Here is a 16,949-nt window from a genome sequence, read left to right on the forward strand (position 1 = left end):
CAATAGAATTTACCTAGTAGTTAGTTGGTATATGATTTATTGGCTAATGGTTATTGTTTGTATGTGATATTATTGTTGACCATGTAAATGTTTGGTTGATATCAAATCATACGGATATGATTAATGTTTAATTGGTATTTCAACTTTGAAATTAGAATGTTTGCCCATATTATGTTTATATGTACTTGGAAATTATGATCAAAACTCAAAAAACATTTACTCACTTGGAAGGCATGCATGTTAAACTAGTACCCATAAATATATACAATTTTTTGTATTTTTCACTTGGAAAATCATGTGTGTGGTCAAACTGAACTTCCAATCATGCCAACACATTTACCTTTCTTATCGATAATAGCAATATATAACCTAAAACTTGTCAAATAAATACAACTTTATGTTATACATTGCCATTATCAAAAAAAATGCAAGTGCCTTGTTATTGGTATACTTATTACAATTATCCATAAAAATGTAACTATGTTGTTATGGGTTTACATATTACTGTTGGCGTGAAAAATATAAGTATGTTGCTACTATGAATTAAAATCAAATATCGTAGTCTAAATTTACGAAAAAAAAAGTACTAAATTTGAAACTAGGGTCGATGCTCTCAAATATATAAAATTCAACACAACAAAATTTTGAATAACATGATAAATATAATACGGGTAAGAAGGTATTGAATCATAAAGTAGAAGAACTTGAAATTTTTTAGAGCATCAAGTTGGTTTCATCGGCTTCTCCATTTAAGAGCTCACCAACACAAAATTGATTCAAATTTTGATACATTTTCTTCCATTGTTGGACCATTTGCATGGATCTTTTGCAGTCTAGTTTTAGTCTTTCCAGTTCCATTTCAGAAGCTCCAGAAGAACCATGTTGCTGACAAAATTTATGAAATGATTAAAATGTAAGAAACACTATTCTTTATATGATAATTATTATAATATTAAATTTAGAAGATAAAAATAACTGACACTAACCTGAAGCTCATTAATCTGGTTGTTCATAGATTGAAGAGTGGTGTAGGTGGGGGCATCATACGAATTGGATCGAGGAGTGATGAATGCATTAAGCTCTGAGTGTTCATCTATTGAAGAGTATTTCTCAAGTGGAGGTGGTAACGCCACGTGTCGTCTTGCCATTGGACCCTGATTATTATTATTATTTCCTGCTATTCGAGGGTAAAGCGCTGCTGGTTGTCGCATAACAACAATATTGTTAACAGGACCTGCCACCACAACAAAGAAATATAAAAAAAAAATTTGTAATTAAAAGAAAAGTAACTAAAATATTATTTTTTTTTTTTAAAAAAAAAAACGTTACCTTTCGCATGTTTAAAAACACGAATGATATTACGAGTTTTAGTGTCCCAAACACGAACCATTCCATCCTCTGATCCAACAACCAATTGAAATCCATCCAATGCAAAACCCAAAGAGCATATCGCCTTACTGTTTTTTACAAATACAATAAAAAAACAATGGAATTAGATTATTAATTTAAAAATATTATATTGTGAAAAAGTTTGGGTTTCGCATACCTTTGAATAGACAATGCGCCAATGATATGCAAACCATAGTTGTTGTTGTTATTGTTATTGTTGGATGTGGTTTGAGCATTGAGTTCTGCAATGTTATTTTCCCATCTCTTCCACCAGCATAAAAAACATGTTCCCCTGGGTCTAATGCAATTGCATCAATTATTGAAGGAAACACAATATTTCTCAATAATGTCCCTCTAGCTAGGCTCCATACCTGTAATTTAAACAAATTTCATGAGGACATTCACGTCTTTTTCCGAATATTTATGCAATATGTGCCTTGCAAGTACGATCTAGAGAAGCAGATAAGCTAATTGCATTGGATCCTCCATAGCCTGTAACAATGTCTGTTACAGGTAAAGCATGACCAGTGAAACTATACTCATACAGATGTCCTGCTCTCTGTTGTCCTTCCTCATCAAATATCCTAATCACAAGATGTAGAAAATGTATTATTGTAATAAACCCTAAAATTGCAAATCATGAATGTAAAAGGGTAAATGAGTAATTATACATACATCAGAAGTGACCAGACTCGAACAGTTCCATCCTCGGATCCAGAAATCAAAAGTGATTGATCATTAGAAAAGACCAAGCAAGTAACAGGCCTATAATGGCCATGCCATTTCTTCAATAATCTACCTGTTGCAACCTATGATAAAAGATCAGTTTCTTACAATAAAGTGTATACAGTAAATCAAAATAATAGAGTTATCAATATAATTTGAAGAGTGATTTAGATAAAAGGAGAGAAATCGCTAAAAGAGGATTGATTGCTTCAGCTATTGACATCTCATTACTCACCTCCCACAAGTAAATATGACCAGAAACACCTCCTCCTACTATGTAAGTGCCATCACTATTGCAAGCAAGAGGATTGATTGCTTCAGCTGGAAAACTCTTAACTTCTACCTGAGGCTTTCTTGAGAGTTTCTCAAACCAAGCACGAGGGGCTTTCTTGAGCCCATACAAAGCTTTGCGAAGCCGACAAACCTCCCCCGGTCGGTGCTGAATTCCTGGAGGAGGGGTCATATAAACCTATTAATGAAGGTTACCATTCAAAAAGGCATTCTCATTAGACAATGGTATTTTCAGCTTTGGAACATAGGCGTACTTGAGATGCTCGGGTAAAGTTTTAAGCTCCAATTCCGGTGCCTACACAATAGAAGGAACAAGTTTCTCATTAGATATTGGTATTTTCAGCTTTGGAACATCAAACCTCATTTTCTTCTTCTCATCCATGCAAGACACAACTTCCATAATCTCTTTATCAATTGTAAATTGATTGGCAAGTTTTTCCACTCTTTCCTTTTGAAGATTCCTGTCTAAAATGAGAGCTAACACATCAAGATTAGACAACTCAAAACACTCCTCTGTCAATGGTTCAATGACATCCAAAAAATTCAAAGATGAAATATCACTTGGATATCTCATAGCATCATAAATATTGAAATTTATCACCTCCCCATCAAATTCCATGGACAATGTACCATCATAAACATCAATTTTTGTCCTGGCTGTTTTCAAAAAGGGTCTTCCTAGGAGAATTGAACTCAAATTTGGTGAGTCATCATCATCCATGTCAAGGACATAAAAATCTGCTGGAAACACTAATTCATTCACTTGGACTAACAAATCTTCTAGCACACCTTTGGGATGTACTAAAGATCTATCAGCCAATTGAATGATTACCCCGGTCTTCTTCAATGTGCATTTAAAGTTTTAAAAATAGAATATGGCAAAACATTGATAGAAGCTCCAAGGTCTAGCATAGCTCGTGGAACATGAAGATTACCTAATTTGCAAGGAACCATGAAAACACCCGGATCCTTAAATTTTTGAGGTAGTCTTTTTTGTAACACTGTAGACACATTTTCTCTTACTTTAACAATTTCATTCCCTTTCAACTTTTTCTTGGATGTACATAATTCCTTAAGAAATTTAGCATACCTAGGGACTTGTTTGATGACATCAATAAGATGAATATTTACCTCAACCTTCCTGAACATCTCCATGATTTCATTGTCTTCCCTTTCACGCTTTGACTTGCTTAATCTTGAGGGAAATGGAGGAGGAGTGAGTTTTGCTTCAATAGGAACTTGCTTGGAAGGTGTTTTTGACTTCTCTTCTTCTTTCTCTAACTCTATCTTTTCTTCTTCTTCAACCATCTTAGGACTTTCATATTCTTTTCCATTCCTCAAAGTGATGGCACATGCACTATGTTTTGGATTCTTTTCGGTTTGCGCGGGTAGTTTGCCTTGTGACTCCAATTTACTCACAGAAGTGGCAAGTTGAGTCATTTGTTGCTCCAAAGTCTTGATGCTCGCCTTGGTCTCATTTTGAAATGTTTGAGTACTTGTGGCTAAACTCTTAACAATGTCTTCCAAAGACATTCCTGATCCGCTTAAACTACTTCCTTGATGCATGTTTTGAGGTTGGAATTGAGATTGATGAGGGGGTTGAGTTGGCTGGAAATGTAGTTGATAACTTTGTTGGTGATGCGTTTGATTTTGAAATGGGTGTCTTGGTTGATAAGGTGGTGTTCTTGGCTGAAAATTGGCATTAGGTTGATGCCAATTTGGATTGCTTCTTGGCTGGAAGTTTCCTTGTTGTTGACTTGAAAATCCCATAGCTTGAATTGGCTCTACATCTTCTTGTAAGATTGGGCACATATCAGTGGGATGTCCAACTTGTGTACAAATACCACAAGGTCTAACTGTTGGTGGTTGCACGCCCTTGTCCTTTTCAAGCATCATCACTACCTTAGTCAACTCAGAAAGTTGACTTTCAATTTTTGGGGTAGAAATTTCTTTCACTCCTCTTGGTGCATCACTGTACCATTCTTCTTCTTGGACTGTATGCTTGGACTCTTCTGCCTTGTTCTTGATAAGAACTCTGATTTCTGTTGGATTCTTATCAGCTATAGATCCACCACTTGATGCATTGAGTAATCTCATATCCCAAGATGACATTCCTTCACAAAAATACTGCAACAACTGATATTCTGTAATCCCATGTTGTGGACATCTTGAGCATAATTTCTTGAACCGTTCCCAATAAGTATGCAAGGCTTCTCTCTTTTGTTGCTTGATACCAATTATCTCTCTGCATAAAGCTGAAGCTCTCATTTCTGGAAAATATTTATCCAGAAACATCCTTGCAAGTTCATTCCATGTTGTGACCGACCCCGGTGGTAAGTCATACAACCACTCCTTAGCTGAATCTTGTAAAGAAAAGGGGAATGCCCTTAACTTGATTTGATCTTCTATAACTTCATGTGGCTTCATACCCACACAAACAACATGAAATTCCTTAAGGAATTTATGTGGGTCTTCATTCTCAAGACCACGGAATGAGGGTAACAAATGGATGAGTCCAGACTTGAGTTCAAAGTTGATTGCTGCAGGGTAATTTATGCACAAAGGTTGTTAGGTGACATCTTGAGTGGCCCATTGTCTAAAGGTTTGTTTAGGTGGTGGATGTGGAGGATTTTGGCCATGGTTGTCTCCCATGGTAGGAGTAGATATAAAGGTTTCAGATTCGGGTAAAGGTGCAGAAAGGGTTGATGGATTTGATGAAGAAGCTCCGGATTGTTGTTGTTTCTTTAAAAGTCCGGCTTGCTTCCTTCTTTGTTTAGCAGATTTATCTATCTCCAAATCAACTGGTAAAGGTGTACCTGTGCGAAAAGATCTTGGCATAAACAATTAGTACTACCGTATCCCCGACAACGGAGCCAATTTGTTTGGCTGTCAAACCAACAAATAATGGGATAAAATAATATTAATAAAGCTCAAATCACTGTTATTTCTTATACTAAAGATAGTATAGAGTAAGCAGGGTCGGTCCACAGGAATATAGGACTTCTTATCTTGCCATATTTTCACACATAATACAAATAATATTAAAATGGGGGATTGTATTTGAACTCGAATTAAACTTCATAAATAAGCAAGATTGATAACAAAACGCAGTAAAAGAAGTACATTTCCTATTCTGATTCCTATACATGTATTATGTTGTAGGATGTAATATGACTATGATTCATGTTTAATCTAGGTTGGTAATTTAGATATTAACAAGCTCTAATACCCAAGTTGACAAAAATGTTTTATTCAAAACATGTTCTTCAAATAAAACTTCATTTAATTGATTTAATTCAAATAAGCTCTTTCATCAAATCATTAAATGACTTTAAGTTCTTACAATAATTACCAACAATATTCAATATTCCTCATAAACTTGGGATTATGAACATTTAATCTTTGATTACACTCATTTTGATTTAATTACAATCAATTAAGTGCATGTTACTAACATCAAATCATAAAACATATACGAATTTTACAATTTGATTAACTAGATTGATAAAAACCCTAATTCATTGATCAAGTGAAAATGAGAATAAATAAAACACATGATTAAGATCAAATCAAAGATTACTAGATGTTAAACTCAAATCAAGTTCAAGTTACAACCTAACAACACATACTTAAGAATTCAGATTCGGAAATGATAATGAAATCAACCACACATGTCTAGGTTAATATACAAATCAAACAAGTTTAAACTTCAAATTGACTTACAAAAAGGAAATTAAAGTGTTTCCAAGTGTTAATCTACTTCCAAAAGTTCTGAAAATCGCCTTCTCTCTGCCCAAAATCCGACTTAACTTCCAACTAAACTGATTGTCTGAATTATAAGAGAATAAAACTACTTTTAAAACTGTCGAGACGTTTACACGGCCCGTGTAAACTAATGGGTGCCATTTACACGACCGTGTAAACTAGAAAAGTAGAATGCTCAATCCGTCCAGGCCTGCGAAGTAGAATGCTCCTGTATATGCGTTTACACGGACCATGTAAACTATAAGCTATCATTTACATGGCCGTGTAAACTCCTGTGAAGCCAAATTCTTTATTTCTTCATTCTCTCTCTCTCTCTCTCTCTCTCTCTCTCTCTCTCTTTAATGCTCCAAAACTTCTGAAACTTTATCTCCAACTCTTTTTAACTTCCTCCATCAAAATCTAACCTTCAAAAGTCCCTGAAATATCATAAAAGTGTGTGAATGAAATTGTATCATGAAAAATCTCAAAAAAATATGCACAATGCATGAGTTTAAACCTAAATGCAATGCACTTTTATGAACTAAAACTACAAAATGAATGCATGAAATGCACCTAACAATATCAAACCTCTGCTCTGATACCATGATTACATTGTCATATGACTATAACAAAGAGAAATTACAAGGGTTCTCAGAGAAAAACATAAGGACTACAATGAATAAAGCGAATATAAATAAAGCGAATATAAATTACTAGCTAGACAGAAACTCTAATGGGCTAAAGACAAAATGACCCATAAACAAGTGGGCTAATAATATACAGACTAACAATGTGCACAAGGAAAAAGTTAGAAAATATAAAGTCTAACATATCTTCTCATACATGTGTTGGTCAAAACGTAGTGTGCGTTGTTGACGAGGATGACTTCGTGGGTGATTTCCTAATAGAAACATAGTACCCCTCAACTTCAACGGAAACATAGTTGACGTGATTAAGTCGTTAATACTTATTGTCGATAACTCCATATAATAAGGAGTTTGATATTCTACTTTGGTGGAAACACAAGGCATCTCGTTACCCGATTGTATCTCACATGACAAAGAGTGTAAATTTAATTATTTATATACTTTTTATAGTATTTATTATATTTAAAAATTTGTACGGTAATGTTGGTAGCTGTTTTAGGAATTCAAATTTCTATTTTGACGTCTAATGCAACTTCTAGTACAAACAATCTTATATTAGATGTGTACCAAACAAAATTGTCCACAACCATAATAAAGGCTTTGGTTTGCACTTAACATTAGGTAAAAAAATCAATAAAACCAACTGTGGACAATAAAAAAAAATCAATAAAACCAACATAGAATAAGTTCTAAACGATGATTATGTCGCCAAAGGTAACAATTTCTTGTTATTACTTAATTAACAAACCTTTGATTATGTACTAACTTCTTTGTTTTATTTCTGGTTTACATTATGGTTAGAAGACACGATATATAATCGAGGTAAAAATAGGAAAGAGACAATAGAATTTACCTAGTAATTAGTTGGTATATGATTTATTGGCTAATGGTTATTGTTTGTATGTGATATTATTGTTGACCATGTAAATGTTTGGTTGATATCAAATCATACGGATATGATTAATGTCTAATTGGTATTTCAACTTTGAAATTAGAATGTTTGCCCATGTTATGTTTATATGTACTTGGAAATTATGATCAAAACTCTAAAAACATCTACCCACTTGGAAGGCATGCATGTTAAACTAGTACCCATAAATATATACAAATTTTTGTATTTTTCACTTGGAAAATCATGTGTGTGGTCAAACTGAACTTCCAATCATACCAACACATTTACCTTTCTTACCGATAATGGCAAACATATAACCTAAAACTTGTCAAATAAATACAACTTTTATGTTATACATTGCCATTATCAAAAAAAATGCAAGTGCCTTGTTATTGGTATACTTATTACAATTATCCATAAAAATGTAACTATGTTGTTATGGGTTTACATATTACTATTAGCGTGAAAAATGTAAGTATGTTGCTACTATGAATTAAAATCAAATATCGTAGTCTAAATTTACGAAAAAAAAAAAAACAAACCTACTAAATTTGGAACTAGGGTCGATACTCTCAAATATATAAAATTCAACACAACAAAATTTTGAATAACATGATAAATATAATATGGGTAAGAAGGTATTGAATCATAAAGTAGAACTTGAAAATTTTTAGAGCATCAAGTTGGTTTCATCGGCTTCTCCATTTAAGAGCTCACCAACACAAAATTGATTCAAATTTTGATACATTTTCTTCCATTGTTGGACCATTTGCATGGATCTTTTGCAGTCTAGTTTTAGTCTTTCCAGTTCCATTTCAGAAGCTCCAGAAGAACCATGTTGCTGACAAAATTTATGAAATGATTAAAACGTAAGAAACACTATTCTTTATATGATAATTATTATAATATTAAATTTAAATTTAGAAGATAAAAATAACTGACACTAACCTGAAGCTCATTAATCTGGTTGTTCATAGATTGAAGAGTGGTGTAGGTGGGGGCATCATACGAATTGGATCGAGGAGTGATGAATGCATTAAGCTCTGAGTGTTCATCTATTGAAGAGTATTTCTCAAGTGGAGGTGGTAACGCCACGTGTCGTCTTGCCATTGGACCCTGATTATTATTATTATTTCCTGCTGTTCGAGGGTAAAGCGCTGCTGGTTGTCGCATAACAACAATATTGTTAACAGGACCTGCCACCACAACAAAGAAATATAAAAAAAAATTTGTAATTAAAAGAAAAGTAACTAAAATATTATTTTTTTTTTTAAAAAAAAAAAAAAAAAAAAAAAACGTTACCTTTCGCATGTTTAAAAACACGAATGATATTACGAGTTTTAGTGTCCCAAACACGAACCATTCCATCCTCTGATCCAACAACCAATTGATATCCATCCAATGCAAAACCCAAAGAGCATATCGCCTTACTGTTTGTTACAAATACAATTAAAAAAAAACATTGGAATTAGATTATTAATTTAACAATATTATATTCTAAAAAAAGTTTGGGTTTCGAATACCTTTGATCAGATAATGTGCCAATGATATGCAAACCATAGTTGTTGTTATTGTGATTGTTGGATGTGGTTTGAGCATTGAGTTCTGCAATGTATATTTTCCCATCTCTCCCACCAGCATAAAAAACATGTTCCCCTGGATCTAATGCAACTGCATCAATTATTGAAGGGAACACAATATTTCTCAACAATGTCCCTCTAGCTAGGCTCCATATCTGTAATTTAAACAAATTTCATGAGGGCATTCACATCTTTTTCCAAATATTTATGCAATATGTACCTTGCAAGTACGATCTAGAGAAGAAGATAAGATAATTGCATTGGATCCTCCATAGCCTGTAACAATGTCTGTTACAGGTAAAGCATGACCAGTGAAACTGTACTCATACAGATGTCCTACTCTCTGTTGTCCTTCCTCATCAAAGATCCTAATCACAAGATGTAGAAAATGTATGTGTTGTGAGTTTATTGGTGATAAACCTTGAAATCGCAATTCATGAATGTAAAAGGGTAAATGAGTAATTATACATACATCAGAAGTGACCAGACTCGAACAGTTCCATCCTCGGATCCAGAAATCAAAAGTGATTGATCATTAGAAAAGACCAAGCAAGTAACAGGCCTATAATGGCCATGCCATTTCTTCAATAATCTACCTGTTGCAACCTATGATAAAAGATCAGTTTCTTACAATAAAGTGTATACAGTAAATCAAAATAATAGAGTTATCAATATAATTTGAAGAGTGATTTAGATAAAAGGAGAGAAATCGCTAAAAGAGGATTGATTGCTTCAGCTATTGACATCTCATTACTCACCTCCCACAAGTAAATATGACCAGAAACTCCTCCTCCTACTATGTAAGTACCATCAGTATTGCAAGCAAGAGGATTGATTGCTTCAGCTGGAAAACTCTTAACTTCTACCTGAGGCTGCAACAGCGAAAACCAGAACATAAGTGACAAATTGATACTTTTCAAATGAAAAAGTTATATGAACTACATAAATAGTTATATAGTTTAATGTAGTGAATGTTGAGTGATTGAACTCCTATCAGAATCTAGACAACAGGAAGTAATTAAGAATTAAGCTATCATATTTCCCTTGCAATTCCACTGTATGTTGAAAACCTAATCGAACAATGTGTTCGAACATTTAGAGAAATGTGATGCAATAATTACCTTGTTCCACGACCAGAAGAGAACGGAACCAGATGATGATGAAGAATCACGGAGCTGGGAGGAAGCAAGGAAGCGTCCAGCGACGGATACAAGGCCGTGAGGAGGAGAGGCGCATGAGCGGTAGCGGAGATGTTCTGCACCGGAACGAAGGCCCCAGCAACCGATTCCGGCTTCGATGGATGAAGAAGCGATGACTACTTCGTCTTCCATTTATAGAGAATTTAAGGGCTTGATGGAGGTTCGGTTGTAGAGACGGCCGAGAATGCGGAGGAGATGGAAGCTGCAAGAAAATCAACCGATCGTGGGTTTAGGAACTGCAGTACGAGGGTTTTAAGCGTATCGTCCGCACATATGAAAAAAAAAATTCAAAAAAACACAAATTTACCCTAATTCTTTAATTTTTTTTTTTTTTTAAAATAGCCTTGAGATTAAACAATTAACCTTATAATTGCACTTGGAAACTTTGACCTTCATTGGCTTTGGTTTTGCATTTGTTCGATTTTTTTTTTTTTATGTCAATTTTGAAACCTTCAATCTTCCTCATACATATTTCGATTGACCTGTTTTAACCCTATCAACTACAACTTTCATTTAGAAAGTTAGTGCATATAGTCCTTGGTTTTAGGAGGTGCTTGGGATTGTTTTTTTTAAACTCCAAAAATGTTTTTGAGCAAAGGTATATGACTTGTGATGATAACAAAAAGAGTTCTTTTTTTTTTAAATGTTTGGATTAATTTTTGTGATGATAAAAACCAATAAGTCAATAAGTTAAAAAAATATTTGGTTTAGAATCCGTTAAGTTTTCGGTATTTCCCTTAAGCTTGCTCCTCAATATCAATATAATTTGTAATTCTAGTTCCCAAAAAAAAATTAATTTAAACACTAATATCTATTTCACACCTTTTCCCAAAAAAAAATTGACAATTTAACAATCTCACTCCAACCTTTCGTAAGTCATATATGTTCAGATCACTAAGTAAAAATAGAGATTATAAAACAAACCTTTTGATATTTTTACAATATTTTACACAGATGAATTAAAATACATGATAAACAATAAAGAAGGAGTACAAGTATATGTTGTTGTGTTGTGTGTATTCTGTTTGATAGCATTGATTTAAACAAATATTTACTTCGTTTCCCTTAAGTTCGCTTCTAAATATCATTATAATTTGTAGTTCCTAAAAGAATTTTTTAATTTAAACAATAATCTTTATTTCATAGCTTTTTCCATCAAAAAATAAAGAGCTTAATTTTAACAGGCTTATTTTGATATTTCGTAAGTCATATATGTTTGGGTAACTATGTAAAAAAAATAAAGATTATAAACTAGACATTTTGATATTTTTATAATATTTTACATAGGGAAATTAAGACATAACAAACAATAAAGATTATTCTAAAATAAACTTTATAATATTTTATAGTTGCTAACAAACAAAAATTAAAATACATAAATTTTTTTAACACTTGGAAACTTTAAACTAAAATAATAATATTATAGGACTTACGGTTTTCTCATTTAAGAAATCCTTTCAAAAACTAAAAGTAAATAAAAGACGAATAACTATAAACTTCAATATCCAACCCTAAAAGATCACGGGATAGTCTAAAGACGAATAAACTTCAATATCGTACAACTTTTTATGCTACCAACTTTACAAAGGCAAGAATTTTTAAGGGAATGGTTTGAAAGAGAGAGATGTTTTCTTGCTTCTAAGTGGTTTTATCTAATTCTTATGCAAATGGCTCTTTATATAGAGAAATTTTTTATCGGAACCGGAACTGTTGAGAAGAGAACACATATGTCTTTTTTATAACAAGTGAATTGCATTTTGATGGTCTTGAACCATTGCTTAAAATTTTGACAAATAGAAAGTTGTGGTGGTAGTCTATGTTATTAATGCTTGAACTATTACTCATAAATGAAAGTTGTCGATTGATTGTTGTCTTCATTCAGATTTTTTCTAGAGGATGAAACTTCATAATATTTCTATGGTCTTCTGTTTAGTTTATAATATTTTGGAGGTTTTCTTGAGATCTTTAAAAATGGAAGAAACCGGGTTTTCTAGAATTAAGGTGAAAGAGGGAAATTTTAGATTATCCGGATTGAATGTGGGAGTATATTTGACTAGTGTTTTCTAGGTTCATCAAGTGAACTATCTTTTTGTTTATTATTGTTTTTCTATTTTTTATACTAAATTATTTCTAGTAATTGTTGATGTTGATGATTGAAGGTAATATGTTTCGTATATCGTACTTTATTTTTGGTCTTGCTTTCGATTTTGATTTGCACATCACCGTCGTTTGTACTTTTTATCCTTAGTTTGTTGATTCTAAACCCGGTTTACTTCTTTTCATTATCTATAATTAATTACAGATGGCATCATTTTTTCTAGTCAAAATACATTTATAAGACTAGAAGATGAACATGAAGCAGGTGTAGGTGTAGTAGATGAGGGTAGTAATAATATATAATATCCAAATGCCAAGTAGTGTGACTCTGACTCTATACATTATATAAAAGTGTGACAACATCATCAATTAATTCATCATCATTACCAACAATGAATTATAAATACAACTTCTCCATATTTTGTTCCTAAATCTCTACTACCTCTGCTTACGTCAGCAACAAGTCAGCAAATCCTGTGTTGTTGTATGTACCTCTGGAATGGAATTGAATCACACCGGATTCATGATTCCGGCCTTTGTGCGTTGAGCTATTTCTCTTTCCCGTCTATGCATAACCCTTAAAAACTCATCCGAACATAAATGCCCATCTTGATTTGCATCAAATAAATGAAAAATCAGCTCAATTACATTCTCACTCAACGATATCCCACATACCTGCCATTCAAACCATAACATAAGACTAATGCTACTTGTAACTTGTAAGAGGGTATTTTAGTAATCTTACATGAGAAGCGGCTCGTTGAAAATCATTCCTAGTCAAAAAACCATTGATTTTTCCGTAGCTGAAAAGGGCAAGAGAAAAGGGCTGCAATCTTTTACGTAGTTCAGCAAAGTTTTTAAATTCCTCAAATGAAATCCGTATGTCTTTCAAGTGAGACTCATGATCCAATTCATCAACACGATCAAGCAACCTGTTCATATGTCGTATATCACCCGATGCCACCATTGACAACACAAAATCCTTAGCTGATATTGTCCCACTTGATTTGAAATCATAATGTGAAAACTCCAACCATATCATCTACATAATTGGGTAGAGATTTTATGAGTACAATATAGTAAAAAGAAATGAAAATAGGATTTTATGATGCATAAATCAATGAAATTATGTACTTCATGGTGAAGATCCCGTAGAAATTGAACAAAATTTTCAAGTTGTAAGCGTTTGTTTCCATCTTCACCAAAAAAGTAGTTAACAAGTCCTCCATTTTCTAAACGACCTCCAACTTTAAATCCAGTGCGATTTCCACCCTTCTGATATGCCCCTTGTCTATTATGACCTCGCATTAAAGCCATCACTTTTTTAAATTCTTCTCTATCTATCTCCCTGTGGGTGGATTCACACAAAATTAAGCCACTCAGTAATATAAAAAGGTGTCAAGGATTTTAAAATGGCTGCTTAGCTTACCCATCATTGTCGATGTCAAACATTTTAAAAGCGACTGAAAAGCTGGACTCTGGTATGCTGAGTAGTGTAACAAAAAATATATACCTGTGAAGAGAAAAGATATTAGTAAATAAGGAACAAAAAATAAAAGATCTAGAATCCAACAACTCACTCTTTAAAAGATATGAGCCCATCATTGTTGACATCAAAAAGCATGAAAAAATCTGAAGGAGCACAATGCAATTCTCCTGGACGCCTTTCTCCTCTAAGAGATCCATCTCGTACAAGGTTTGACTCAGAAGGAGGGAATACAGGAACAATTGCACGCATCAAATCGCCAGGTGTCATAAGAATTTCCCCTCTTGTAGTCCTGACTGATGCAAAGTATTCAAACACCTTCAAACAAAACAAGGTCTGACTTTTAATTCAACTTATAATAAATTCAACATTTTTTTAATATGTAAGAGACCTTTGGAATCATATCCACCATAGATATGCTAGAACCAAGGTCAGTGTGCCTGCCATAAAACATACAAAAAGGTTTGGAAGTTGAAAGACTTGTTACAAAACTAGAAACAATAGGCAGTTGAAGTTGAACAATTGTGTAGAAATATATATAATCCCAAAATAGATCTTATCTTATTTTAGATGACCACACTATTCTCACTACAATAAACAGCATATAAGTAATGTATCATCTAAGAGAGCAATTAGGAGCTGAAAGTTCATTCAATAACAGAATTTTTTTTTTCTGTACCTTTTGAGGAGGACTTAACATCCTCAATCTTTTCTCATAGTTGAAGAAGATTCTTCTCCGCAACGCATCTGTACAGACATCAGAACAATCAACGATCAACAGCTTGTTGCATTTCCAAATAACACGTATTTGGATCGAAACTTGACAGGAAACCCTAAGCCGAAGAACTTTGAAGCATTATTAATCCCCAAATTTATGAATATAACAAATTGGATGAAAGCTTCGAACACAAAACAAGAATAATAAAAACGCTAATTCAATCCGATAGAACGAACGTTTACCTCCGATGAAGAAACTAGAACTTGACAGAGGCTGGCCGTCGTACAATTCCTTAAATCTGTCAGCAGTTGCCGTCATCCAATCAGCAAAGCCCATAGCTGATTTCACCGCGTATGTCGACGATACAGAAGGCGAGCACCAGTAAAGAGAGATCCCGACGCCAGTGCCTGCGACGACGGCGGAAAGCCATCGCAGTAAACTAGGGTTTCTGTTATGAGAATCGGGGGCGGCGGTGGTGATTGATGTAGCGATCAAAGAAGGTGGTGTTGAGGATATTGACCGGATTTGGTGGTGAATGGAGGGAGTTGATCGCCTGAGAGAAGACATGGTTGACGAATCTGGGAGTGATTGAAACTTGAAAGTCGGTTTTGATTAACCGGCGATAAATAACCGCCATGTTGCTTTATAAGCGGCATTTGCCCACAGGTTCGTTAAGCCTTTGACCGTCTTCCTTTCCTTTTTCTTTTTCTTTTCTCAGAATAATAAAATAATTATGAATAATAATATATTTCAAGAAAAACTAATAAAACTATAAATAGAAAAAATATGTTTTGTTCTATTACTAGTTTATAACCCGTGGAAACCATGGTTATAAAATTAATTAAATTTTAATAGTTAAAATTTAAAATTATTAATAACTTATTTTAAATAAATTATTAATTAAGAGATTTTTTAGTTATATAAAATTATAATAATTGATTTATATAAATATATAAAATTATATCACTTTATAATTTGTATTAATTTTATTTTAATTGTTATTCTAATGTTGTTAATTTAATGTAATTAAAATGGGAAATTTAAAATTTGAAACTTGAAATGGAGAATCAATATGTTGACAAATGGTATACATTAATTATAAGACATAATAAGGTGAAATATGGCAAAAGAAAAATAAAATTTGCATTAATTATGAGATTTAATATGGTGACACATGTCAAAAGGAAATTAAAAACTACTTTTTTATTATAATAAGGAGTTTCAAAATATTCATCATCATTTTTCATTTTTCATAATTAAAGTAAAAAATAACATAAATCTAGAAGGTGTTAATACAATATGTTTTACTTATGTATAAGGAGTCAAACTTCAAAAAAAAAACACATTAGCAAATCGGCAAAAAAATGCTTATGAAATGTGATTTTGTTGAGGTTTTCATATTTTAATTAAATCGAACTCGAGTTTTGATTCAAATCATGGTCAATATGTATGTATGGTATGTTTGATAAAAATAATTGGAAGTCGAAAATTGTATTCTATTTGTATAAAAATGTTTTATAAAATTAGTTTTAAATTATTAAAACGTGTAAATCTATACAAAAACTAAAATTCTCTAAAAACTATTTGAAGTAGTTTTTGGATTATAAAATTTTGTTACAGAATAAAATTTATAAATACTCTCAAATAAAGTTTGTTATAATGATTAATTTTTTAATGTTTTACTGTTTAACTTATAATATTTAAAAAGTAAAATGTTATATTGAAAAAAAATATAAACAGATAAAATGAAACTTATAATATTTAAAAAGTAAATGCTATATTAAAAAGTATAAAATGATAAAATGATACTCATATATTCTTTGATTGAACCCCAAAAAATTTTAATTTGAGACCTCCTTTACCGGATGCCCAAGCTTTACCCGATGAGCCGCCACCAAGAGAATGGTTTTGCAAAGCATATTTGCGAAGTTACTATATTTTGCAAGCATAATTTTTTTAATTAGTACAAGCTTAATAATTAATTTATAACAAACAATCAAATATAATGTATAGTAATACTAATTACTCAATTTTTTGTTGGCCAGCTGAAAATTAAATGCTGACATTTTTATTGGTAAGACTTTGGGCGTGTTTGACATGGAGTTTTTGGAAGCGTTTAGGAGCTTCTAGCTTTTAGCTTTTGACAAAACGCTCTAGTTTAAACAAAAAAAATTCGTTTG

General features: G+C 32.6%; 3 protein-coding genes and 1 pseudogene across 3 annotated transcripts; all 4 read right to left on the reverse strand.

Moving 5' to 3' along the window:
* Positions 1-587: 587 nt before the first annotated feature.
* LOC111914085 (protein ROOT INITIATION DEFECTIVE 3-like) lies at positions 588-2,578 on the reverse strand (annotated as a pseudogene).
* Positions 2,579-2,701: 123 nt separating this feature from the next.
* On the reverse strand, positions 2,702-4,833 carry LOC128126938 (uncharacterized). The gene is made up of 2 exons (XM_052765139.1): positions 3,292-4,833; positions 2,702-3,247 (listed from the first exon to the last, which is right to left on the reverse strand). The coding sequence occupies exons 1-2, from the start codon at positions 4,831-4,833 to the stop codon at positions 2,702-2,704; spliced, it is 2,088 nt and encodes a 695-aa protein (XP_052621099.1).
* Positions 4,834-8,235: 3,402 nt separating this feature from the next.
* LOC111914116 (protein ROOT INITIATION DEFECTIVE 3) lies at positions 8,236-10,744 on the reverse strand. The gene is made up of 8 exons (XM_023909857.3): positions 10,391-10,744; positions 10,028-10,141; positions 9,742-9,875; positions 9,490-9,637; positions 9,213-9,424; positions 8,992-9,119; positions 8,638-8,885; positions 8,236-8,530 (listed from the first exon to the last, which is right to left on the reverse strand). Exons 1-8 carry the CDS (start codon positions 10,598-10,600, stop codon positions 8,360-8,362), a joined length of 1,365 nt encoding a protein of 454 aa, XP_023765625.1. The 5' UTR covers positions 10,601-10,744; the 3' UTR covers positions 8,236-8,359.
* A 2,095-nt stretch (positions 10,745-12,839) lies between these two features.
* LOC111914117 (calcium uptake protein, mitochondrial) lies at positions 12,840-15,399 on the reverse strand. Its single transcript, XM_023909859.3, has 7 exons — positions 15,012-15,399; positions 14,731-14,798; positions 14,146-14,369; positions 13,995-14,078; positions 13,700-13,913; positions 13,311-13,607; positions 12,840-13,240 (listed from the first exon to the last, which is right to left on the reverse strand). Exons 1-7 carry the CDS (start codon positions 15,334-15,336, stop codon positions 13,076-13,078), a joined length of 1,377 nt encoding a protein of 458 aa, XP_023765627.1. The 5' UTR covers positions 15,337-15,399; the 3' UTR covers positions 12,840-13,075.
* Positions 15,400-16,949: the final 1,550 nt, after the last annotated feature.

This window comes from Lactuca sativa, chromosome 6 (genome assembly GCF_002870075.4).
Source record: "Lactuca sativa cultivar Salinas chromosome 6, Lsat_Salinas_v11, whole genome shotgun sequence".
In the NCBI taxonomy this organism is placed as follows: Eukaryota; Viridiplantae; Streptophyta; class Magnoliopsida; order Asterales; family Asteraceae; genus Lactuca; species Lactuca sativa.